General features: G+C 45.7%; 1 protein-coding gene and 1 non-coding gene across 11 annotated transcripts in view; one reads left to right on the forward strand and one right to left on the reverse strand.

Moving 5' to 3' along the window:
- Positions 1-993: 993 nt before the first annotated feature.
- TRNAS-CGA lies at positions 994-1,075 on the reverse strand. Its single transcript has one exon. It is a non-coding gene; the product is annotated as a tRNA-Ser (tRNA).
- Positions 1,076-4,670: 3,595 nt separating this feature from the next.
- Positions 4,671-15,702, forward strand: part of SMARCC2 (SWI/SNF related, matrix associated, actin dependent regulator of chromatin subfamily c member 2) — a 31,097-nt gene continuing 20,065 nt past the window's right edge. For all 10 annotated transcript variants that reach the window (XM_033137812.1, XM_033137875.1, XM_033137882.1 and 7 more), the window contains exons 1-10: positions 4,671-4,835; positions 8,036-8,155; positions 9,288-9,373; positions 10,794-10,875; positions 10,961-11,053; positions 11,969-12,038; positions 13,127-13,196; positions 13,505-13,580; positions 13,802-13,933; positions 15,184-15,299. In XM_033137812.1, coding sequence (XP_032993703.1) covers positions 4,725-4,835; positions 8,036-8,155; positions 9,288-9,373; positions 10,794-10,875; positions 10,961-11,053; positions 11,969-12,038; positions 13,127-13,196; positions 13,505-13,580; positions 13,802-13,933; positions 15,184-15,299 — 956 coding nt within the window. In that variant the 5' untranslated portion in view covers positions 4,671-4,724. The remainder of the gene's footprint in view (positions 4,836-8,035; positions 8,156-9,287; positions 9,374-10,793; positions 10,876-10,960; positions 11,054-11,968; positions 12,039-13,126; positions 13,197-13,504; positions 13,581-13,801; positions 13,934-15,183; positions 15,300-15,702) is intronic.

A 15,702-nucleotide genomic window follows, 5' to 3' on the forward strand; every position in this document is an offset into this window, starting at 1 on the left:
TAGTTAAAGCTATGGTTTTCCCAGTAGTAATGTACGGAAGTGAGAGCTGGACCATCAAGAAGGCTGATCGCCGAAGAATTGATGCTTTTGAATTATGGTGCTGGAGGAGACTCTTGAGAGTCCCATGGACTGCAAGAAGATCAAACCTATCCATTCTCAAAGAAATCAGCCCTGAGTGCTCACTAGAAGGACAGATCCTGAAGTTGAGGCTCCAGTACTTTGGCCACCTCATGAGAAGAGAAGACTCCCTAGAAAAGACCCTGATGTTGGGAAAGATGGAGGGCACAAGGAGAAGGGGACGACAGAGGATGAGATGGTTGGACAGTGTTCTTGAAGCTACTAACATGAGTTTGGCCAAACTGCGGGAGGCAGTGAAGGATAGGCGTGCCTGGCGTGCTCTGGTCCATGGGGTCACGAAGAGTCGGACACGACTGAACGACTGAACAACAACAACAAAAAGTTTGTTCTTGGTATGAGCTTTCGTGTGCATGCACACTTCTTCAGATACACTGAAACAGAAGTCACCAGACCCTTATGTTCTATGCTGTAAGTCAACCAACTGCTAGGAGTTGTTTCTTTTTGTTTCCCAATGTATTTCTTATCAATAGAAAATTAAGTGTGGCACAATCAAATTTTTACTCTGAAAGTGCAGCTTAGTAAACATGTTTGAGAGCCACCGTAGTAACTCTTTGGCCTTAACGGGATGCGGACGGGAAGGTCAGATGCGGCGGTGACGCGTGTGATCCGCGATCTGCCCGTTCTTGACCTCAAGCTCCGCCTTCGACAGCCCCCCCCCTCCCCTCGCAATTGGAGCTTCTCCGCCTTCCGTTTAAACGCCGGGACGATCGCTGCCCGTGAACTCCTCCCCCGCGATTCTTAAACCGCTTTCCGCCTCGGTTCTTTTTGTTACATTCGATCTTATTTTGTAAACCGAGGGAGCGGGGACGTCAAGTTAAAAGTAGATGGCGCCTCCCCCCATAAAAACGAGACCGCCGTCACGAACAGGATTCGAACCTGTGCGGGGAAACCCCATTGGATTTCGAGTCCAACGCCTTAACCACTCGGCCACCGTGACTCTCGGGCCAAGGCTGCGCGGAGCTTCAGCTAGACCGGCCCGCCAGGCGGCCTGCACCGACCGCGGGAGCGGGAAACGGGCGGCGGGGGAGAAGCCCGTCGGCGGAGACCCGAGCGCCGCTTCTCCCCTCCGCCCTCGCCGCCTCACGCGCCGCAAGAAAGGACGCCCAACTCCGGCGCCTTCCGCTCGCCTCGCCTCCTCCGCTTCGCGACCCCCGAATTCCCCACCGTGCGGCGCGGACTCCATTTTTAATACGAATATTCCCGATAAATTCAGCCGCCGCCGTCGTTCTCCACCTCCCCGCCCAGCCACGCAGGTCCCCTCAGGCCGAGCTGCCAGGAAAGCCGCGCGGGTTTCATGCCCCTGAGCATGTGCAGAATTCCCGCCTCCCTCATTGCACGTACGGGGGCAAGTTGCCAGTCTTTTAGGAGGCTCCTGAGGGCATCGCTATCCCCGTCGCCTAATGGGAAGTTTCTCTCGACTGGGATTTCAAGGGCTCCGAGGTCACGGCAGACACGGAATCTCCCAGCCTGGGAATTAGACCAACACCACAAGCCTCTTCCCCAGGGTGTGCTGCTTGTTTGGTTGTTGGGGTTGGACTAGATGACCCTCGGACCCTTTCCGACTCTACAGTTCTGCGATTCCATGTCCTGCGCGCCTTTGCTTTGAGTCATGGGCTTGTTTGCCACGTCAGGTTCCTTCAAGGGCACAGGCAGGATATATATTCCATAAGTCAACATACAATGTGAAGGACAGTTGTTAGTGAGAATAAATAAGATTTTTTTTGTTTTTATTGTAGGTTTGTTTTTATCGTAGGTATGTTTTTATTGTACGTTTGTTTTTAAATAATTGTATTGTATTGTTGTGTTTATGTTTGATTATGTTGTTGTTTTTTGTTTTATAAAATTATATATATATATATATTCCATAAATAATGAGCCTGGAAATTGTTCATAGGCATCACCACTAGTTAGTATTTCACATGATGCAGAGCTAAGTCTTGGTACAGGAAAAAGGTGCCCCCCCATCCTTGCACTCTGTGTTACCTGGACACTTCTGCTGACACCCCTTGTTGGGTACACAAAATCAGTTGGTTTAATAATAATAATAATAATAATTTATTATACCCCACCCATCTGACTGGGTTTCCCCAGCTACTCTGGGCGGCTCCCAGCTGAATATTGAAAACAATACAGCATTAAACTTCCCTAAACAGGGTTGCCTTCAGATGTCTTTTAAAAGTAAGAAAGTTGCTTATTTCCTTGACCTCTGATGGAAGAGTGTTCCACAGGGCAGGTGCCACCACCAAGAAGGCCCTCTGCCTGGTTCCCTGTAACCTCACCTCGCAGTGAGGGAACCGCCAGAAGACCCTCGGAGCTGGACCTCAGTGTCCGGACTGAATGATGGGGGTGGAGACGCTCCTTCAGGTATACAGGACCGAGGCTGTTTAAGAATCCACAAACAACAAAACCACCACACAATGGCTGAAAATGTAATGAAAGATTGACTGGAACACAAAACGCCAATGTTCCTTCAACTAAGCCACATGATAAACAGAGCCATGTATAGGTCATATAACTGAATACATAATATAAGATAAAATGTTCACGCAACTGAATCATTCAGCAATAGGTTGGGTATAGCAACAAAATCTTAATGCCACCAAAAAGTTCACAAATAGTTGATGGTGAAATTCTTCAGAGGTTAGGAGTGTATGTACGAGTCTTGCAAAATCACCATCCAGACGAAATCAACAAAAGTGGCAAGGGAAGAAAGAAGACCTGTCTTCCAGATTACTCACAGGTTTCGCTGTATAGCTTCATCAGTTCTGTACAATATAAACATATTGTATTGTACCTATACACGGCTCTGTTTATCATGTGGCTTAGTTGAAGGAACATTGGCGTTTTAGAAGAGTGTTCCAGTAAATCTTTCATTACATTTTCAGCCATTGTGTGGCGGTTTTGTGGTTTATGGTTCATATTATCACCACAGTGATACTTTATGTTGTTTGTGTTTGTGTTTAAGAATCCACACCTCCTGTAGAAGGATGCAGTTGAAAGGCGAGGCCTGTCCTTTCATCTCCCAGTTATGATAAATGGCGGCTAAAGTGTGTTGCGGGGTGGGGGGGGGAGCCTTCCTGCATTAAACAACATGTCCGGCACTCAAGACAGCAAGACACTGTCTGATCTGCAAGCTTCGCTCCTTTATTCTAGGTATCTGAAGAAGTGTGCATGTACACGAAAGCTCATACCAGGAACAAACTCAGTTGGTCTCTAAGGTGCTACTAGAAAGAATTTTCGATTTTGTTTTTATTCTAGATGTGCAAGGAAGACTGGCTCTGGCTGCTCACATTCTGCATGAAGTGCCTCTCTCCTTTAGGATTACTTTAATTGCCTTCTAGCTTGGCCCTTAGAATAACAGAATCATAGAGCTGGAAGGGATCACAAGGGTCATCTAGTCCAACCCCCTGCAATGTAGGAATCTTTTGCCCCACATGGGGCTTGAACCCACAACCCTGACAATGCTAATGATAATGGAAAGGTGAGGCAATATTCCCATGGGCTCTGGTGCAAAAGAGTGTATAATGTCATGAAGCTCCCCGGGTGACCTTGGGCCAGTCATAATCTCTTAGACTTAGCCTAACCTAATTCTCAGGGTTTTGAGGATGAAATGGGAAGGAGGAGAATCCTGCACACCACCTTGAGCTCCTTGGAAGAAAAAGGTGGTATATAAATGTAATAAATAAATATAATTATATGCACCGTATGAAGCTGCTGTTTCTGAGATGTCATGTAATCAGAATAGTTTTAATGTAACAGACCTTAAACAGAAAGATGCTTAGATTATCTGTTGCCCCTCTGAGCACACACTGGAGCTGTGAAGATTCCTTTGTAATGCATTTCTCAAAATGCATTTAAGTGTCCTAAAGCAACCTAGGCCTTGCCTGCAGGTTTACAGTGCAGAGGCAACAGGAAAACAAGCAAATCCATGAGTTATTCGCACCCAGGCCCAGCATATGGCCTGAGCCTTGTTTTCTTAATTCTCCCCAAGGCATCCCTTACTTACACCTTCCCTGAATTCCCTGATCCCACTCACACTCAACCCAATTGTTAGCTACAACATTTCGCTTTTTAGCCTCTCTCCCCCCCCCCCCCCAATTTTCAGCCCTGAAGGAAAGAATGGGATTTATTCTTGGCTACTTTCAGTCTCAGCTTCAATCCGTGTCCTTTCCCATCACTAAACAGAACATTCAGTCCCAAAATATATACATACGTGTATATACATGCATGCATACCTATTATACACACACACACACACACACACACACACACGTTGTTTCCGGTAGAAGACACGTCCGATCCCTCGCCGCTTTCCCCACCCTTAAGCCTCCGCGTCTTGCGGCTCTCCGCCTGCAGGGGGCGCGCCGCATCCAAACCGAGGCACGGCTTTCCCCGCTTCCTCCCTTCCCCTCTCTGGCCAGGAGGGGTCGCTGCGTCGGGCCGCCTACGCCGCGCCGCGCGGGGCATCCGCCGCCGGCAGAGGGCGCTGCGAGGACACTGGCGGCGGCCGAGGCGGCGGCGCACGGGGAAGGGCGAGCGGAGGCGGCGGCGGCGGCGGCGCGGCCCAGGCCGGCGGCGCTGGGAAAATGGCGGTGCGGAAGAAGGATGGCGGCCCCAACGTCAAGTACTACGAGGCCTCGGACACCGTTAGCCAGTTCGACAGCGCGCGCATCTGGCTCAGCAAGAACTACAAGAAGGTAGCGGCCTTCCTGCCCAGGCCCGGGCCTCCTGCCTCGGCTCCGCGCGGCCGCCCGAGGCCCCCCGAGATGCGGGAGGGCGACACGGAGGCGCCCGTCCTCCTCCTCGGCTGCTTCCCCCGCTCCGTCCCGGCGGTGGCCCTCCCTCCTCCCTCCTCCCGTGCCCCGGGCTGCCCCCCATAAGCGAGAAGGGGCTGGGGGGGGTTGCTTGGGGGGCGGCGGTGCAGGGATAGGAGCTCGCGGGCAGAAGAGGTGCAGCGCTTCCCCCCCCTCTTTTCCCACAGGGACAGGGGATCCCAGCGACCCCACCCCCGCACCCCTGGGAGGGTCTCTCCGGCTGCGATCCGGCTCCACCCTCCTCCTCCGCCGGAGGAGACACTCCCGGCGGTGCCTTGCAGGACAAGGGGACCCCATTTTGGCATCCCATTGTTGCTTCTCTCCAGGCCTCCCTGCTCCGACCTCTCGGTGCCTTGTCACCTGCTCCCTCGTGCATGGTGCTCCACATTGTCCCTTGAAGCATTTCTTCCTAATTTGATTCCCAGACAGTGGATTTCTCCCAGTCGATTCAGTGAAAGTTTCATTCACTGACATTATTAACTGACCTCCCCCACCCCCCTTCTTCTTCCAAATGGTTCACCCTCCCTTCTGAAGCAATCCCCCAGTTGACTTCAATAAATGATCTCCCACCTGCTGAAACTGTGCTCTTTGACTTGCAGAAATATAGCAGGGCAGGAAGCATTAGTCTTCTGGAAACGGGGTGCAGGTGTACTGTAGTGGTTTTCTTTCCTACATCCAGGAGAGCTGCTCAGCTGCCCCTTAATCTCTGGGGTACTTTGCTTTGCTTTTTCAGTTTATCTGTTGTTCTAATGTGGGTTCCTGTCAGCAGAAAATGAAAATGCTTTTGTGTGTTTGCAGTTTACCTCTCTGCCTCTTCCTTTCATTAAGGAAGTCTGCAATAAGAGACTCCTCTCCCCAGATTACTGTGGCTGTTTGCATGTTAGATCCCCTACTCCTTTCAGCTTTCCTCTGATCAGCCAAAGGCCCAGAAGCTGAAATGAATGTTGATGGAATCTCCTCTCCAACACACACACACACAAATGTAATATGTGTGAATGGGCAATTTGAGGACACGTGCAACCTTCTCAGATGAAGGCACGTGGAAGACTGCCTGGTAGTTTTCCTGTTTCACGGTCTCTGCTGTTTGACAGTTGTATCCTTTCCAGCAAGCAGCATGGGTTTTGGTTCCCATGCTGTTTACCTTTGACCTCCTGAGTGAGAATGTCTGAGTCACCAGACAGCTTTCTGTGTTTGGAGTGACAGATTGTGACCTGATGTTCACCACTTCCCTGCAAGTTCAACTCTTGCCAGCGCTCTTGTCATTTGCAACAACTCAAGGAGCAGCATTGAATGGATTCTCATTCTAACTCCCATAATTTTACTAACGGGCTAGCAATGTGGAACTTTTAAAAAAGGCTGTCTTTAAATGTAGGTGGAACGATCCGTGCATGAAACTTGGTTTGCACACTTGGCTGGTACTTGCACACCAGGCAAATCAGGGAGGCCTGAGCTTCTGTTTAGCAAGGGTGGGGTGGGGACCCCCTCATCCCTTTTTGTGGTCAGTTCACTGCTTCACAGCCTGCTGTTTCACACAGTTAAATGAACCTGTGTACTAGTTAATGCATGGCAAAGTCACAACGCCCAATGCTTAAAGAAGTGTGATGGACCTGTGTTGATAATAATGCTTCATGTATATGCGAGAAAGATTTATAGTTATAAATATTGTTATTTATAAAGTATAAAAATATTCACAGGATGTATGCTTTAAAGCTTTAACCGCAATCCTAGCTACACTTACCTGGAAGTATCTTGGAATACAGTGAGACTTATGTCTGAATAATTGCATTGCTAATATTGAATGTGCCCAGACTTTTGCTGAGACTCTTGTCCCAGAATTTGAAATGGTGTCCCTGCTGTTTGCTGAGGGAGAGAGAGAAAATATATTCTTCTCCCTCCCACCCCACATTCCCCCAACTAATGTGCAGAGGATGCAAGCTAAAAAGAATAGGGCAATAGACACGGCAGTTAAGAGGGAACATATTCTGAATGCACATGGTTACACCATAGCACAAGTCATCTATGTTTCTGCAATGTTCACACACCGTTTGTTCCATAGAAACTTTGTTGATAGTAATTTCAAATTGTGTAGTCATCTCTTACGTGCTGGGTAGTGTTCTCAGCGTTGAGACTTCAACAAACCTATTTTCTTGGGAACACAACTTTAGAGATGTGAAATGTTTGCAAGTAAAACCATGAACCAGGTCACATCAGTGGTAGCTGTATCATACGATTCCAGTGATGGGGTGGAGTGGGGGGTTGTCCACAAGAGTATTGTGATTTTTTTTATGCCTGCAGCAGCAGCACACTACAGAATGATTTAAGAATATAGTTGATGATACTTTCATCGGTGTGCCACCTGAGTTGATATGAAATGAGCGTCCATGAAGTCTCCAGTGCTCTGCAACTGAAAGTCTCACTCCCCACACATGAAAATGGTTATTGTGCCGATTTGAGGCCATGATTCTTTGTCCACATAGGACCTAAAATGTCCTCATTATATACAGAATTAATTGAAAGTAGTCATTAGTGTTAGGTTCAGTCCTTTGCTAGAGATCTCCTGACATAATATTCAAGATTTCCCATTTTGACTGAAAGTTTTTGGAAGCGAGAACCAGCTTAGTTTAGTACCCACAGTTCTTTGGAGAACTCTTGTTGCTTGAGAGTGCTGTCCTGCGCCTAGTGGATCTATCTATTCCATAGTAGGATTGCTTAGTATGCAGAATTGGATCTCTTCAGGTGTGCCATTTTTTCCTTCTGAGAAAGCATCTCTTTACTTGGAACCCACTTTTCATCCAAACCTGCATTGTAAGACACATCTTCATCTTTATTTGCTGTATATGTCTGTCTGTTTTGCTCTGTTGCCTCTTTCTCTTTTCCTTCTGAAAAACATAAAGAAAAAGATTGGTTGAGTCGCTACTAGTGGTAACTCACTTTAGGTCAGGGCATGTTGGTCATCGTAACCCAGTAGCTGAAAATGAGGAATACTCAGTCTGTTCCTTGGCAAGGTTTCACATGTGCTTGATTGCTGCTTAAGAGTGTGATCTAGATAGGAGTCATCTAAGCCTCGATCCTTCTTTCCGCAGTACATCCAAGCAGAGCCACCTACCAATAAGTCGTTGTCCAGCCTAGTAGTACAGCTGCTGCAGTTCCAAGAGGAGGTGTTTGGGAAACATGTCAGCAATGCACCACTCACAAAGTTACCGGTGAGTCTCACAACTGTCTTGGTTCAGGTGTGGTAGAGAAAGAAAATCATCTTCCGCAGAGTAGGTTGCTTCTGCAGAGATCTCCTGTCTGCCTGCCCTGTCTGCCCAAGAACAGTTTAGCCTTCTTATACAGAATAAAGTGATAGGCTGAGGTACTAGAAAATTTCAAAACTTGAATGTTGCAGGGGCAGAGTTATTTTTAGTGGTTCCTCATGCAGAAAGCTTAGCACATTGGATAGAGGACTAGACCAAATCTTTCTTCCTAATGTGGTCCTTTACTATAGCACCTCAGCCTTCTAGCTCATTCTTGTATGAAACAGTTCTGAGATTCTGTAACAACAGCTGGAATTGGGCACGTAAAACACAAGCTTTTCTGGGGCTTAGCTATTTGCAGAACTGCACGGTATTTCCCTGTGTAAGCATGCAGTTCGGTGTTGTTGGGATTTTTCAGAATATTATGCTTGGGAGAGACATAATAATCAGTAATTATTGCATTCCTGGAGAAAACAATTGTGTCAGGTTTTCATTCAGGCTGGCACTGGTGGATATTGCTCTTGCTACGCTCTTGGTTGTTCTTCTAAGCTTTGCTAGCTTGGAAGTCAGTTTAATTTTTTTATGCTGTTTATAAAAACAGAGAAGGATAACATAAAACATTTACACTGATATAGGTTAACATAAAAACAAATTATACTGACTATAACTACACCACCATACAAAATTCAGTGCAAATATAATTCAAAATAATTTTAAATTTTGATGGCTTATATCTTGTTGCTTTCCATGACTTCCTTGCAGCAGGGTGATTATAATGTTGCTTTGGTTGGTTCCTGAAGGATGGATTCAAATTTTTATATTCCGCTTCTTCGGCTTATTGCATTGCTATTCATCCAAGTCATGTATCCGTAACTCAAGTTACTTTGCTGGGCTTTAATCATTCTTGCTTGCTAGTCAGTGCTACCCTCTCTGGCTATAGTTCAGTTCTTTACTGTTAGCACCAGGCACTTTTTCTAAGGTGTTCTGAATTCTGTTGTTCTCCACCCTAACAGACGGAGAGCTCATTTTCCATTAAGAAGGCAGTTTTCTGGAGTAGATGCAGCTCATCTAACTCTAACTCTGGCTATCTCTATTATAGATAAAATGCTTCTTAGATTTCAAAGCTGGTGGTGCCCTATGTCACATCCTTGCAGCAGCCTATAAATTCAAGAGCGATCAAGGATGGTAAGCATTTTTACTTTACTCTTCTCACCACATTCCATGATAGGGTAGAGGTTTTTGGTTGTGTATTGGTAGGGTAGGAGTTCCTGGCTTTGTGCAGAAATGAGTTGACAGATTTAGTGCTTGTGAAAGAGGTCATTTGAATGCATCTGAATGTTGCAAACAACAGTTTCTTTGCCTTCAGTCCATTTTTTTTCCAGGGAGGATGGGGTTATAGAACAAGGACATTTTAGTTATTTAATTAAATTTGTCTACCTCATCCGGCTAAAAAAATATTTTTGAACTTGACATTCCCCCCCCCCCTTCAGAGACTAACAGTGTAAGAATCTGAATATAGTTTGCAAAGCGACTATGGTACTGAGATAGTGTCATTTCACAAGCAATGTTGTGTGTAGGGAGCAACTTGCTGTTGTGGAGTCTTAAGGGCCCGTCTGCATTATGCACTTAAAGCTGTATCATATGACTTTGAACAGTCATGGCTTTCCCCAAAGGATCCTGGGAGCTATAGTTTGTAAAAGGATGCTGGGAGCTGTTAGGAGACCAATATTCCCCTCACCGAGCTACAATTCCCAGAGTTCCCTGTGAAGAGGGATTGATTGTTAAACAGCTCTGAGAACTGTCACTTTGTGAGGAGTCTCATAATAATAACTCAGCACGCTGAGCAAACTACAGTTCCCAGGATTCTTTGGGGAAGCCATGAATATTTAAAGTTGTATGATACTGGTTTAAATGTATAGTGTGGATGTGGCTGCTTGGAGGCAGTGATATGAATGAGGAGTACAGCCTCCATGTTACCATTTTTTATATGACTGTATCTACCCCCCCCCCCCAGGATGCATTTGGGTTCACAGTGCTAAATGCTGCTCTAGCTTTATCATAATGCGCATTCAAATTTTCATTGTGTGCACGTTGTGTTAAACGACAGTAATGTTTAATTGTGTTTAACTATGCTTTCTTGTGAGTGAGCACCGTCCTGGTAAATATACTCTGAAGTCCCAACTTTGCTCCTCTCGCAATTCTGACCATACTGTGCTGGGAGCAATAAGCCTTGGTCTCATGGTTTGCTTCCCCCAAAGAACCACAAGCAATAAGCCAAGAACATACTTTAGGTAGCACTCATGGTCTGTTTGGGGAGAAATGGACCACAGGCCCAGTTTTCGATGATGCAGTAAGCCAAGGCTTGTGGTCTGTTGCTCTTGGCACAGCCAGGAAGTGGGGGAGAAATGAGGTAGGGATTCTTGAGCAGCACACTGGCCATTTGTACTGAACTGTAGTTTAACATCAACTATAGTGATGTGTGAACCAGGCCAGTTGATTCTGTGGCCCGTTTCCACTCTTCCTCAAAAGTCTAGATTTGTAAAATAGAACATTTAAGAAACATGAACTCTGATTTTTATTAAGGTTGCTCTTTTCTTCCAATAAGGCGGCGTTTCGATTTCCAGAATCCATCACGGATGGACCGCAATGTGGAGATGTTCATGACGATCGAAAAATCTCTGGTGCAGGTGAGGTGATTTCCTTCCCTTTCTCTGCCCTTATATGGATTTCTGGCCGCCAGGTGCTCATCTGCACTATTTATTTACCTTCCAGAACAATTGTCTCTCCCGACCTAACATCTATTTGCATCCAGACGTTGACCCTAAATTGCAGGCCAAGCTGAAAGACATTGTGAAACGGCACCAGGTGGGTGAGATTGCAGAACAGCATTAACTGTGTATCACAAAATTTTTCAGAGAGTCATGCATATCTGAAAATGGCTGAGATTGTGGTATGCTTGTTTGCCTGGGAATGAAGAATAATATAGCAACACATCTGCTTGCTTGCCACAATCCTGTATGTTAGTTTTCATTTGAATAACTTGTCCACAAGGGACCATTAAAATATTAAAAGAAGTAAGTCTCTCTCTCATGGATTTGGTGACCCCCTTCTACTAATGAATTTTTGTAAAAAGGGCATTTAAAAGATGGGGAAATACCACTGAACAATAATGCTCTGATGGTGTGGGTACTCAAGCAATTCAGCACTCCCATCATTCCTGAGAGTTTACGGAGTAATGCAAAACAAAAGGCTCAAGGAGAGAATAGTCTAAATAAGGACACTGCAGGAGATAAATGCAAGGAAAGCGAAAGATGTGTGTCAGCGGTTCCAGTTCCACATGCATATATTTTGTTTTTGTTGGTGAAGAGAACAAAGGGCTTCATGGGAAAAGTGAGTTTTGTGCGGAAAAGAGGTGCTACCATGTAGGACTTCCAAGTGGGTGTCCCTGTCATAAAGAGCTGCAAAGGAGAACAGGTTGTTCAAAGACAGTACAGGCTGACCAAAGAGAAGGAAGGCCTACCTAAACTGCTTACAGGGTGAGATGCTTCGCCAAACCTAAGTGGTTTTGATCCAGTAATGAGGTTTTAATAACTGTTTTAACTCTTCATAAGCAAGTTGGGCCTCTTGCTAGTGTAGCATGGTGTTGAGGAAGACAGGTTTAATTGCATATAAACAAACTTTTCCAGACAGCTTTCATTCTGTAACCTGCCTCATCATGAGGCATACCTTGCTGGAATTCAGTTGTTCTGGTCTTTATACACTCTCTTGATCTCTTTCCAGGGAACAGTAACAGAAGATAAGAACAATGCTTCCCATATTGTCTTCCCTGTCCCTGGTAGCCTTGAAGAAGGTACTGTTTCTGTCTATTTTCATTCAGTTATAGAATTTTAACTTTCATCTTGCTGGGTGATCACTGGTTGTTGTTGCATGCTTGATTATCCCACCCTGGGTTGTAGCTAGACATGCTGGTAAAACAGTCAGCAAATTGCATTTTTTTCCAGTAGGGGAACGACACGTGTGCAGCTGGAGTGAAGGGACCACATTTAAAGCAGCAATGATAGAAAATAGCTCATTAGTAAAGGGTGAGGGACTGTGGTGGTAGTGGTGAAGGAAAGCGAAACATGATTTACAAATCATTTAAATCTAAAGAAGTAAAATAGTACTGATATTTTCTATAGCACCTTCAGTGTTCAAAAAAACTTTATAGCTTTTACTCTGCATATCCCAGAATGCACCATTCCTAGGCAGGATACTTGGTCCCCATTGCAATTATATTTCACTCGCTTCCAATATTTGTTAGCTACTTCTCTCCCATTCTTTCAGGATATCTTGGCTGTATACAGCAGGCATGACTAACGAGGCGTTCTATACATTAATGTAAAACAATCAATTGAAACAAAGACATTTTTCAAGAGTTAAACAATAGAACAGATTAACAACACAAACCAATACTTAAAATATTCAGGCAAATAAGGGTTATGCCTGGCACAGAAAGTATTGTTGTGTGGCACCAGTCATAGGTTGTGGAGAGGACCTTCCACAACCGGGGCTCCATCACAAGGAGGCCTCTCTGCATTGCCACATAATGGATCCCCCCTGCCCTGCAAGAAACAAAACAAAAAACCCAGCCCCGTATCTGGAGAAAAGCACCCACTTACGATCTTACAGCACAGGCAGGTTGGGTAAGCTTCCCTGGGGTGGAAATTGCACAGATGGGATACCGCTACTGAGAAGACCATGCCTCCCGTCACCACCTGCCTCTGCAGAGGACCTAGTCAGCTAATGCAGGTATAGCCATTCTTTTACCCAACTTCCCTTACAGGGGCTCAAAGCAGATCACTGTAAAAATGCTGCACAGTACAAACTGTGTGAAATAAAGCCTTTCCAGAGTGAATTAATACCTTGATTGTAATCATCCATGTTTACTTTTTCTTGTAGAAGAGTGGGTTCGCCCGATCATGAAGAGAGACAAACAGGTCCTCCTGCACTGGGGCTACTACCCTGACAGGTGAGCAGGAGCAGGGTTTAGCATCTGTCTGCTGTAACCTTCTCTATGTAGGTATAGGAAGCATGTTTTCCTCTGTGCATTGCAGGGTGTATTTGCAGCTTATGCTATCAGTTTATATGTTCTGCTGTTTTTGTTTTCTCCTAGCCACTTCCTGTAAATTTTCAGAATGTGAATCTGGCTAAGTTTCCCCTGTTTCTGAAAGTGGGGTATAGATGAGCTTGTGCCTTAATTTCCGCACCCATTCCTTGAAACTGGTTACATAGTGCAGGAGAGGTTTTGAATCAGCTGCTACCTGCTTTCCTTCATAGCTATGACACCTGGATACCAGCAAGTGAAATTGAGGCCCCCGTGGAGGACGCACCCACAGCAGAGAAACCCCGCAAGGTAAAGGATTGCCCTCATTTTATGTTTTGAGTACAAAAAGAACTTGGGATTGGGTCACTCAAGGCAGCTGTCACAGAATGTGAGGCTCCTGAATTCATGTTATGTCCACTGGGCCAGAGACATCCCTTTGATCCTTGTTGCAATTTTGGATTGGGAAGTGGTTCATTTCCCTTCTTGCTTCAAGGTGCTCAGTGATGGGTTTCTCTTCTGCTCACATCAAGGTTCATGGCAAATGGATCCTGGACACAGACACTTTCAATGAGTGGATGAATGAAGAAGACTATGAAGTAAATGATGAGAAGAGCCCTGTCTCCCGCAGGAAGAAAATCTCTGCCAAGACTCTCACTGATGAGGTACTACGCTTTTAGAGAACTTCCATTTCTTTATAATACTTTTGGGATATCTTGGATATACCTATGTTCTAATGAGAGGAAAACTAAGACCGAGAACAAAACCATCTGACCAAAGCATATATAGGATTTCAGACCCACCGTTTCTGTGTCCACTTCTTGTATAATTTTGGTCTTTTAAATAGAGTTCCTCTGTGCCCAGCAACGCTTTTTTAAACATACAAAGTAAGGCTACAGGATCAGAATCTCATAGCGCAGATTCGTTTTAAGTCAAAATCAACCTGTGCTGTGGGATTCTGATCCTGTAGCCTTGCTTTGTATGATGATGTGTGTAGTGTGATCCTAAATGTTCACACTTGCTCACAAATGTAAGAAGTGCCTTGCTGGATCCCAACAGGTTCCATCTGGTCCAGCTTTCATTGCAAAAATTCCAAAACCCGTCCATGTTCTATATGGTCCACCTTCTGTGTTCCTGTGTCTTATACCAGGCTCATATTCCGGATGTGGGCCAGCAAGTCATTGGACTCCTTTGCTCTTCCTCAGTTCCTGTGCTCCACCCCCCATAAACAATTAGACACAATTCCTGTAGGAAGGAGGCCAAGCCACACCTTTTCCCCGCTCTTTTGAATATGTGGGGAGTTCTCTCATATAAAAAAGCATCCAAGCCCTCAACTGCCATCTCCTGCCTAGCAACAGATGATGTGAGGCTGCCTGTTGTGTTAGGACACACAAAACAGACTATTGACTTCCTGTGAACTGAGGTCTCCCAACTGTAATGGACTCGGTGTAGAATGTGAGGAACAGAAGCCTGAGCAATGTCCATTCACTGCTTCCTCAGCAGATGCTGATCATTGCTCCTTCTGTTGTTGTTGTTTAGTCGTTTAGTCGTGTCCGACTCTTCGTGACCCCATGGACCAGAGCATGCCAGGCACTCCTGTCTTCCACTGCCTCCCACAATTTGGTCAGACTCATGTTGGTAGCTTCGAGAACACTGTCCAACCATCTCATCCTCTGTCGTCCCCTTCTCCTTGTGCCCTCCATCTTTCCCAACATCAGGGTCTTTTCCAGGGAGTCTTCTCTTCTCATGAGGTGGCCAAAGTATTGGAGCCTCAGCTTCAGGATCTGTCCTTCCAGTGAGCACTCAGGGCTGATTTCCTTAAGAATGGATAAGTCTGATCTTCTTAAGAGTCTCCTCCAGCACCAGAATTCAAAAGCTTCAATTGTACAGTTGCCTTATTTTTTCATCTCTCTAGGTTAACAGTCCTGACTCAGACCGACGGGATAAGAAGGGAGGAAACTATAAGAAAAGGAAGCGTTCTCCCTCTCCTTCACCTACTCCAGAAGCGAAAAAGAAGAATGCCAAGAAAGGGTGAGGACAAGCTTTTCCTCCCCCCTCCCCTTTTTGGGTTGACTAGATATCAACAAGCTCAGCCTTGATTTTATTGGTACTCTTCTCTCCCCCCCCCCCCCCAACCATTCCATAAATTACATTGTCTTTAAAGAAAGATCGGGACTTGAAGTGTTCTGCAATGAGGCCTCCTAGCACATTCCTGAGGACACAGATTATTGGCAGATAATCAGCCCATCACATCCACTCCATTGACTGATTACACTGCTGACTCCACTTTCTGTATGCAACTGTGGATTTGCCACAAGAGCACACGACACTTTCACCTAATTTTCCTTTCCTGAGAATAAGCACCCAAGTGCCTCCTTACCAGAGCTGACACTTAAGCTGGAAGAGAAACCTTTCTCCTTTTGGACAAAAACAT

The sequence above is a fragment of the Lacerta agilis genome, chromosome 2, assembly GCF_009819535.1.
Source record: "Lacerta agilis isolate rLacAgi1 chromosome 2, rLacAgi1.pri, whole genome shotgun sequence".
In the NCBI taxonomy this organism is placed as follows: Eukaryota; Metazoa; Chordata; class Lepidosauria; order Squamata; family Lacertidae; genus Lacerta; species Lacerta agilis.